We start from the raw sequence: 8,718 nt of genomic DNA, 5'->3' as shown, positions 1-8,718 counted from the left end.
TGTCATTGGACTCCACTTTGTTATCAATGTTAGGAATTTTACATCCTTCCATTATTATCAGCTACAAAACTATTCTGTCTGATACCTTGTATTGTTTCTTTAAATTAATATCTATCTAAAATAAGGCCATTTTCTGTGTGGGGTTTTGTGTGTTATTATTTTTGAAACTGAAACTAATATTTTTTGTGGTTTCTTTTGTTTCAGTTGATTTTTTTCTGAAGAAAAGGATAAAGGATTCAAAATGTTTAGTTTTCACAAACCCAAGGTTTACCGGTCATCAGCTGGTTGTTGCATTTGCAAAGCCAAGTCCAGCAGGTATATTTTTAAAATTATTTCCATCACACCTAATGTTTATTGTGCTGACAGGCTCAGTCATAGTAACGTTCAATTGTTAATGGCTGTCTTTTTCCCTTTCTCAGTTCCCGATTTACAGACAGCAAGAAATATGAGGAAGATTTCATGGAATGCTTCCGTTTGCCGGAACGTCGTTCAGGTGAAATTTGTAACGCATGTGTTCTGTTGGTGAAACGCTGGAAGAAGCTACCTCCTGACAGTGAACGCAACTGGCGCCATGTAAGAAATTTCTTCAAGTTGTACTTTTTAATACTGCACTACCCATCGGGTGAGCTTTCTAAATTATTGGTTTACACTTATAGGTTGTTGATGCTCGTGCTGGACCAGGCACAAAGTCTCTGACTAAATTCAAAGCCAAGAACAAGAAAAAGAAACTTAAAGCTGAAGGCTCTAAGAAGGCTGAATCAGTGAAGAAGAAGCATGTGTACGTGAAAAGTGCAGACCGTGACCGTAGCCCAACAACATTTAGTGATGGAGGTTTGTGTTGCTTCTCTCAAAACCTGTTCAGTGTCATTAAACCATTGCCACTTTTTTATTTAATCAAATACTTTTGTATACAGAGGAAATGGAGGAGAATGGCTTCAGTGGACCTCCAAGTTTGGCTCCAAGTCCAACACCTAGCGAAGATGGAGAGGTCACTATACCGACAGTGAAGAAAAGGCGCAATAGATCCCGGTCGCCACAACATAAATCTAGTTTGAAACATCGTGGTTCTCCTGCTATCAGCGGTTTTCTTGACATGAAAATTTGGAAAAGGTATTTAGAAACATTTCTTTATCTTGCGCAACTGTCTTTTTTTGATTTACAGTATTAATTTGGCTTTTTTTGTTTTCATAGGAAACAAATTTGTTGTGGTATCATTTTTCAAGGACCTAATGGAGAGATTGTGAAAGATCCAAGGTTTTACAAACCATGCCATTTAACTATGCCGATAAAGCAAGAGGTTCAAGAAGTTGTGGTTGAAGAAGTAGTCCCTCAAGAACAAGAGATCCCCATGGATATTATTGAGCATAAGCCAGTCATCGAGGAGCTTCAAATTCAAGAGCAGGTAGAACTCCAGCCACCTCCACCTCTTCCTGTTTCTGTTTTAGCTGGAGCTTCACCCGAGGCTTCACCGCATCAGTCTCCACATCGCTCAGCACTTCCCATCCTTCCTGCTCCTCAACCTCTAGCATCAGTGAAAGTTATTGCTGTAGCAAATGCTGTTGCAAGCAATCCTGCAAAATCTTTCAGTGATTCAAGTTCTGACTCTGGTTATGATGAGTCATCAAATCAAGGTGTTCAGGAAAATGGGGCAGCTACACCCACTCACGATCCTGCTGGTGACTTATCCAAGCGGTGTCTTCAGGCTGTCGAGACAAAAGTGGTTTAACCTCTGTGTCTAAATAGATCTTTTTAAAATCCCCTATTTTAGTGTAATTAAGGTGCACATTGGCTGCAGGGCGGAATGCGATGTGCCAACTCGTATCACATTATAAGTTGAGAACTTCCTAATTTTACTTGAAGTATTGAATCTCCTTTGGAGTTACAGAAACAAGTGGTAAAGAAGCTCACAGACAATCAATTTTAAAGAAAATTTCTATGTTTGCCTCTCTCTTTGAGAGCAAACAAATTAGTAAATTAAGTGATAGGGACACTTTTGTTCCTGTGATTTTATACTTTTACAAAGGTATTAACTATGAGGAATTTTGATAAAATCTGTGAATGGCTTTAACATTATAGTATTCAGAGTAATGTTTGATTGTTAGACATAATTGTGATTGTAGGTTGATCCTGCTGCATTTTATGAAATGTGATGTAAGGTAAGAAAGACTTCTGTGGTGTGTGCAATAATTCTGATTCCTGATAGTTTGTGACAGGGCTTCCTGTGGTCCAGCACAACTAGTTTGCGACTATGAGGAGGGTACTGAGTGCGTAGTTCTATTGTATGGCAGTCGCTATCCCAACCCCAGCCAATGTGTTCGAGAGAGAAGTGAGATTGTGTTACTTGACTTAGTTAACTTCAATTTTTAGTCCCATTGTAGAGCAATCGTGGTGGGTCCAATTTTTGTCAAGAGCACATATTTCCACCTTCCCTCATCAGCAGTTACATGATTAGTTGGATTTTGTCACAAATGTTAGGAGGTATCAATCTAGCTGTCATACACGTCTATTGAGTACTTAATGTCCTATGTTACAAGGTCAAAATTTTCCCCGTGTGTTTAGGCAATTTGTATAGTACTACCAGCATCAACATGTGCAGGTGTTAAAATAATGTAATCCAATCAGGATGCCACTGTCTTATTTCTGAATCTCAGAAACCATGAGATCTAGAGAGGACTCTCTTTTGTGCTCAGCTCTAACTTCCTATAGTTAGTTGTTTTTAGCAATACAGTACTAAATGCAAGACATTTTGTCAGTAAGAGTTGCTTGGCGAGAAAAACTTGCATGTACTGATCCTGTCAATACCTCCCTGCTTAGTTGTGTATTTTAGAGTTAATGTTCTTGCAATACTCATTTAGCTTTGATGTTGATTCTATATGCTGAACATTAATCCTCTCTGTTTTTCCTCTGGTATGGGAGATTGCCGCATTTAGACTCCTCTGCTGGATCCATCATTAGTGGCAGCTTTCAATGGCTCGTATTCTTCTCTTTTCATATATTTATAACTATATAAACTATATACATATGCGTAGTTTTGTGGAGCTCTTGGTTTCCTGTCATGTAGCTATAACATGGTGGCCTCCAAATTTTTCTTGATTTATGTACTTGTTCTCTTTGGAAGATAAGGGCGTTAATGTCTTACCATGATTGGAATGTGAGGTGCTCTTGAATAGGCTACAGCATATCAGCACTGTATCATTATTGCTATTTTAGTAGATCAATGCCTAAGTACATTACTTAAGTACTTTCCTCTCAAATGTAGTACAATTTATTTCTTATACCTTATGTATGATATGCTAATACAATTTTTCAAGTATTTTAAAGTGATTGAGCATGGTGTGTTGTAGAAATTGGTTGTCCATTTTAAACACTTGTCATTTTTCTTCCTGTCTTAATTTGATACAATTTTTATGGGGACTGTTATGCCAAACAAAGGGGTCTTAATCAACTTTTTCCTTGCCTTGTAATTGGCAAAATCTAATGACCAAAGTATGGTAGTAATATGGCAAGGTCAAATTGAAGTGAGAAATACTCGCTATATATTAAGAAGGTCTTCTTTGGTGAAACCAGTCTTCAATATAACATAGTTGATATTGGCAAATATCCAAAGAATGTAAAAATAATGTGGCATTTGAAGACTGATGTGTGAGGCCAAACGATGCCCACACTTATTGTGGCTCGAACAATTTAGACTTTTTTGTTTTTAAACATTGCCCTCTTGTGATGCCATGCTCTTCTCAAGGCAATTTTACGTATTTAAATTTGGACTGTTTCTATCCTAAGTGTCATTCTGAGAAATTGATATGTGAGACTTATGTTAAGTTTTGTAAGTCAACTGTTGCATCGAGTTTTAGAGAATACTTTTCCCCAAATGAAATTCTAAGTCTGTCTGAACTAAACTCAGTCAACGCACAGCTTCATGAAGTATTTATATACTTCTCTTTTCAATAGTACATCCTATCATCTCAATTTTTATTATGTTTGGATTATCTAGCTCATCTGGTGAAACATCTGCTAAACAACTTTGTTGCAACATGTTCTCAGTAGTGCATTCAGTGGAAAAAATGTTCTTCTCATTTCAATGAGCGTTCTGTTTTAATTACAGTGAGACTTTGATCTTGCTCAGAGATCAGTTTTAGCACTGCAGACGTTGGCATTTATGTGTGGTGTTTGTTTTCCCCATTTTTTCCCTTTTTTTCTTTTTATTCATTGCTCAAATGTAATAGCTTAGCAAAAGTAACGTTAACTTTTATTCTTTATTATTCCAATTAATGACTTGTGGGTAATGTTTCTATTCCTCAGTTCAACTGAAATTTCTTATGGCTGATTAGTTTTTGCTCATTACCCGTCCCTATGCATTATCACTTTCAAAGGGTCCACTTTCAAGTAGCTAGGCCCATATAACAAATAGCCTGTGAAATCCAGTGTTTCTTTAGCCCAGCTACTTACAATTGAACCTAATACTGTCCTGAAGGGAATCAAAACTACTGGCTGAATAGGATTTTTATCAAGATCTAGTCTCATTAACTTACCAATTGAGAACAATGCATTGCTACTTTGTTATGGATCATGTGTTTCCCATGTGGATGAGACTGAAGTAAGTCCACTTAGGAAAATTAAAATAACCATAGAATAAGAAATTAACTTTTCCATGTTGTACAAGTATTATTTGTGTGCCCTTATGGTAAGTGTGTTTTATGTCTCTTTAAATCTTGTTTAAAATAGCTATTGTATTTATTGATAAAATGGATTGCTGATGTACCTTTCTGTGTGATGAAATGTATAGGTCGCTGCATGCCATAGAAGATACCACTACTATGTATGTGATCTCATGTGACCGGTTTTTAGGAAATCTGGTCTCTTATTTCATATGTAGAATCCAACTGTACTAAAAAAATCATATAGCTTTCAGCTTTCAAGTTTTGATTTTACTAGAGACATCTGTATATTGAATTATCACAATTCTTTTATTTATTTTTTTAAGTTCTTGTTATCTTTTCACCAGCTTGGAGATTTTCCTAAGCTTTAGTGAAGTGTGACAAAAATGCCTTGCTTATAGTTGACATGTACCATATATCATATCATTTGAAGACTGCACTCTTGGTTGATATTTCTGCTTTACTCACTCACTGAAGTTCGCAAATTATTTTAGAACTGTTAAATCATGGACTAAGGCTTCTCTGCCAAAATTAACTGCATTATTGATAAGTTTTGTTTGACAGTGGCTTTAACAAGCTTTTATTTGGAAACTGTTTGTATTTTTAATGAAATCATTCCTATTGAATAGCATAAAATTTATTTATCTTCATGAGTAGTAGGTAATACTAATTCATACTCTCATCCTGGTGTCACATTAATTGTCAAACACACAAAAGATTTGAACGTTCTGCTCAGGATTTACCTACTCTACTAGAATGCTTGCCTCTTCCTTCTTTGCACATACTAGAAACTTCCCTCTTAATATAATGAAGATTGATTGCCAGGAAAAGATCAAACTAACCACACCAGTGGTTGCACTAATTATGGGCTTTTAACTCCTTATAATTTTGCTTTTAGTCCTATTCCTTGAATGTTAAAAGCAAATTTACAGGGCCGTGAGAGCATGAAAACATGAAAAAGTGCCTCCATTTGTCTGATTTGTTGTTTCCTTAATATTTTTTTGTTACTCTTGAATGGCACGCTCACAAGACACTTGCTAATCTCTTTATCATTGTCTAAAGAATTATTTTGTTTTTAATTTGACTTCTATGGTGCTCTATGAAATTGCTGCATAACAAGACCTTTTGTATATTAGTGGTAAGCAAAGAGATCTTTTAATTAATTTCTGTGTCATCATGACACAAATGAAACCATGATATGTATAGACAAATTTCCAATTCTTTATGTAATATTTGATTAAGTAGGATGTATGCTGCAGTTATGTTCTAAATACATTTCTAGCCAACATCAATATCTGTCTTCTTCTTTTTGCCTCTCTTCATTTTATTTTATGTTATAATTGTGTGAAATCGTGATTATATATTTATTTGATCAAAAAGTCTCAGCATAATAATTTAAGGTGGGCTTTAATGTTAGGATCCTACTGTGCAATTTCAACGTTGTTTTCTTGTTTTTCTGTGCTAGAGATTGAAGTTCCATGAAGTAAATCATTTGAAACAATCAAGATGTGGCATTACATTTTAATGTTTTGTTATTGTTCATCACTTCCCAGAAACTTTATTTGATTGGTTGATCATGCCAACTTTTTGAATGACACGAAATAATATATTTTATTTTAATATGATCAACATACAGAAAGTGTGGAAGAGATTATCAGTGTGCTTGTACATAGTAAGTGATGCGCTGCCTCTGTAAGATATCATATATATATAAATATAATTTATAGACGTATGTAAATCTTACACACTGCCCCGATCTCAGGTTTCTGGATTATTTTGTGTTATCAACTGTTAATGAATTGTTACCGATTTGACAAGCAGTAAAGACTTGGCCAACTGAACACACTCCAAGTGCCAATTTTTATGAGATATCTACTTAAATGGTTCATTAGAAAGAACATTTGAGGTATTTTTGAAGAGCTGCATTTATCAGTTAGACAAGTGGCAAGTATGATGTTGATTCTTGTTTGATGCCCTCGTCATCTTAAAAGTAAAACTGAGATTCTTAACTTGCCAATATTCTCAAGTACAAATCTCATTTAGCAGACCTCTTGTAGTCCTCATTTCTATTCATACCTGGTTTTTGTGTTTAGATGGCTGTTCTTTATAGTTCATGTCTTGGTATCAAATTGAGAAATGAAGTAAACTCATGATTTTCTCCATTATATATTTTATATGTCATTTAATTACATCATTATTTAATTGTTTTTTTTTATTTTTTGCTAGTGTTCTTTTTTGTTCATTAAAGTGGAACTAACATGATGGGATGAGTGTTGTTTTATTTCATTGTACATAAGATACTATAACAGCAATTCCATTAAATTATAAGAATCTTCCATATTGTTACTTTATTTTGATCCTATTACTTGTTACACATTTCCAAAGCTTGCTCAATTTTTGCTGACACAGTTAATGCTTATTCACTGAGTTGATTTGACTAAGTAGGTGTACTTCTCTAAACTTGAGTTTCATTATCTCTTCTTGCACTTTGGTAGTGGTCTTCTTCAAATTCAATACTTCTAGGCCTAGTTCATAATTTCTGTCCGTAACGTCAGTTAATTCAACTAACAGTTCAGATTGTCTGAATAAGAGCTCCAATTTTTGTTTTGTGCACATCGCTATGCTGTTTCTTACTTCTAGTAACTCCTGCAATAGTTTAAATTTTATTTCTGCTAATCGTTTCTTCTCCTGTAGTATTTTCAATATCCTCCAGTGTTGCCTGCAAAACCACGCACAATTTTGAGATAACTATCACCTTCACACATCTACTTTCTCTTTTCGTTTATCCATGGTTTATCACACAAAAGTACAAGGTATTTTAAATGCTAAGGCTAAGTATTAAGGCCGCCTGCTCATCCCATCCAAACCAACACCCAGCTCATGTCAACTTGCGGCGTTCTACAAACAAGAGTTCAATTCAAAATTAGGCCGATAATACCAATAAATAAATACAAGAAACCTTGCTTTCAGCACCAGACTAAATTCGTGCTCGGCGTCTCGATCTCGATTACCGGTCCAGTTCCATTGCCGTCCCATTATTGTTGAATCTATAGCGGGACAGAGGTACCGATGTAACGATGTGTGGACGTGAGGGACAATGGTAGTGACAGCAGTGACCTCGACAAGCAGAAGCTCTGGCGAGTGGAAGATTGTGTATGTAGTGGTCGTGTCAATAATGCCCCTGAGCTGTGCGTGTGGTGGTGTTGCACGCGGGACCTTCGTTCAGAAATTGGGAAAATCAATCGACGCGGGACCGGGGTTATTTTCATGAGCTATCTATATTTCGTCATTTGGTCAATCAGTCTTCTGTACACCAAATCAGCCGCAGCCTCTTCGTACATGATGTCCAGATGGTTGAACGTCTCAGCGGGCGTCAAAAAGATCCCAGCCAGCCCTGGGAGGTCAGCTGCCAGCTTCTTCACATCCTACAGTAAGTAAAGTAGTAGATAGAATTGAAAACCAAAATACCTGGCTTAGGAAACCTCCAGACAAACCTTGTAGTGAGCCTGGTAGTCGTTTTTGCAGTAGAATATGAACATGGGAGACTGCACGTTGGTCAGGTTGTAGGCCGGCGGGTAGACGGTGCCATACAACTCCAAATTCCTCTCCACGCCGTAATCGTATTTGTAAAAGCCGTCACCTATTGGACCGAAACCGAAGGAGTTGGTTCACGATCCACATGGAAAAAGAAGGGCCTCTCTTGTGATCCTTTTGAGGGGGGTCGTGTCTAGAACTTACCGCGTATGATGAGCTGTCCGAAGTGGACCAGCTGTCCGATGGACGACCCGCCCGGGTAGTGCCGCATGAGGATAGGCATGTAAGTCTGCGAAGCGAACGCAGAAAGCAAGACAGATCATCATGTACGAACATTAACGAATGGTACCCCCCACGTTCGCGTGCTGCTCACATTACTCACATTGTTCTTGACCGAGTGGAACGGACCCTGCGCGTCGGTGACAAACTTCCAGCATGCCGCAGACATGTTGTAGCTGCCGTTGGGGAAGCACAGGTCCGGGTAAGGTCTCCGCGTGAAGGGGTTCTCCAGCCTCATTGGCGCCAGCGC

At 37.2% G+C, this 8,718-nt stretch overlaps 2 protein-coding genes across 4 annotated transcripts in view; one reads left to right on the top strand and one right to left on the bottom strand.

The window, feature by feature from the left end:
- LOC113216370 (SIN3-HDAC complex-associated factor) overlaps nucleotides 1-6,922 on the top strand; it is a 33,968-nt gene extending 27,046 nt beyond the window's left edge. For all 3 annotated transcript variants that reach the window (XM_052271178.1, XM_052271179.1, XM_026436117.2), the window contains 5 exons: nucleotides 205-315; nucleotides 420-573; nucleotides 657-831; nucleotides 915-1,110; nucleotides 1,192-6,922. In XM_052271178.1, coding sequence (XP_052127138.1) covers nucleotides 242-315; nucleotides 420-573; nucleotides 657-831; nucleotides 915-1,110; nucleotides 1,192-1,726 — 1,134 coding nt within the window. In that variant the 5' untranslated portion in view covers nucleotides 205-241 and the 3' untranslated portion in view covers nucleotides 1,727-6,922. The remainder of the gene's footprint in view (nucleotides 1-204; nucleotides 316-419; nucleotides 574-656; nucleotides 832-914; nucleotides 1,111-1,191) is intronic.
- A 992-nt stretch (nucleotides 6,923-7,914) lies between these two features.
- On the bottom strand, nucleotides 7,915-8,712 carry LOC113206263 (lipase 1-like). Its single transcript, XM_052271181.1, has 4 exons — nucleotides 8,572-8,712; nucleotides 8,394-8,478; nucleotides 8,150-8,295; nucleotides 7,915-8,080 (listed from the first exon to the last, which is right to left on the bottom strand). Exons 1-4 carry the CDS (start codon nucleotides 8,704-8,706, stop codon nucleotides 7,928-7,930), a joined length of 519 nt encoding a protein of 172 aa, XP_052127141.1. The 5' UTR covers nucleotides 8,707-8,712; the 3' UTR covers nucleotides 7,915-7,927.
- Between the last annotated feature and the right edge of the window lie 6 nt (nucleotides 8,713-8,718).

The sequence above is a fragment of the Frankliniella occidentalis genome, unplaced genomic scaffold, assembly GCF_000697945.3.
Source record: "Frankliniella occidentalis isolate FOCC.00 unplaced genomic scaffold, Focc_3.1 Scaffold152, whole genome shotgun sequence".
NCBI lineage: Eukaryota > Metazoa > Arthropoda > Insecta > Thysanoptera > Thripidae > Frankliniella > Frankliniella occidentalis.
This window is presented reverse-complemented; position numbering and strand designations above follow the sequence as displayed.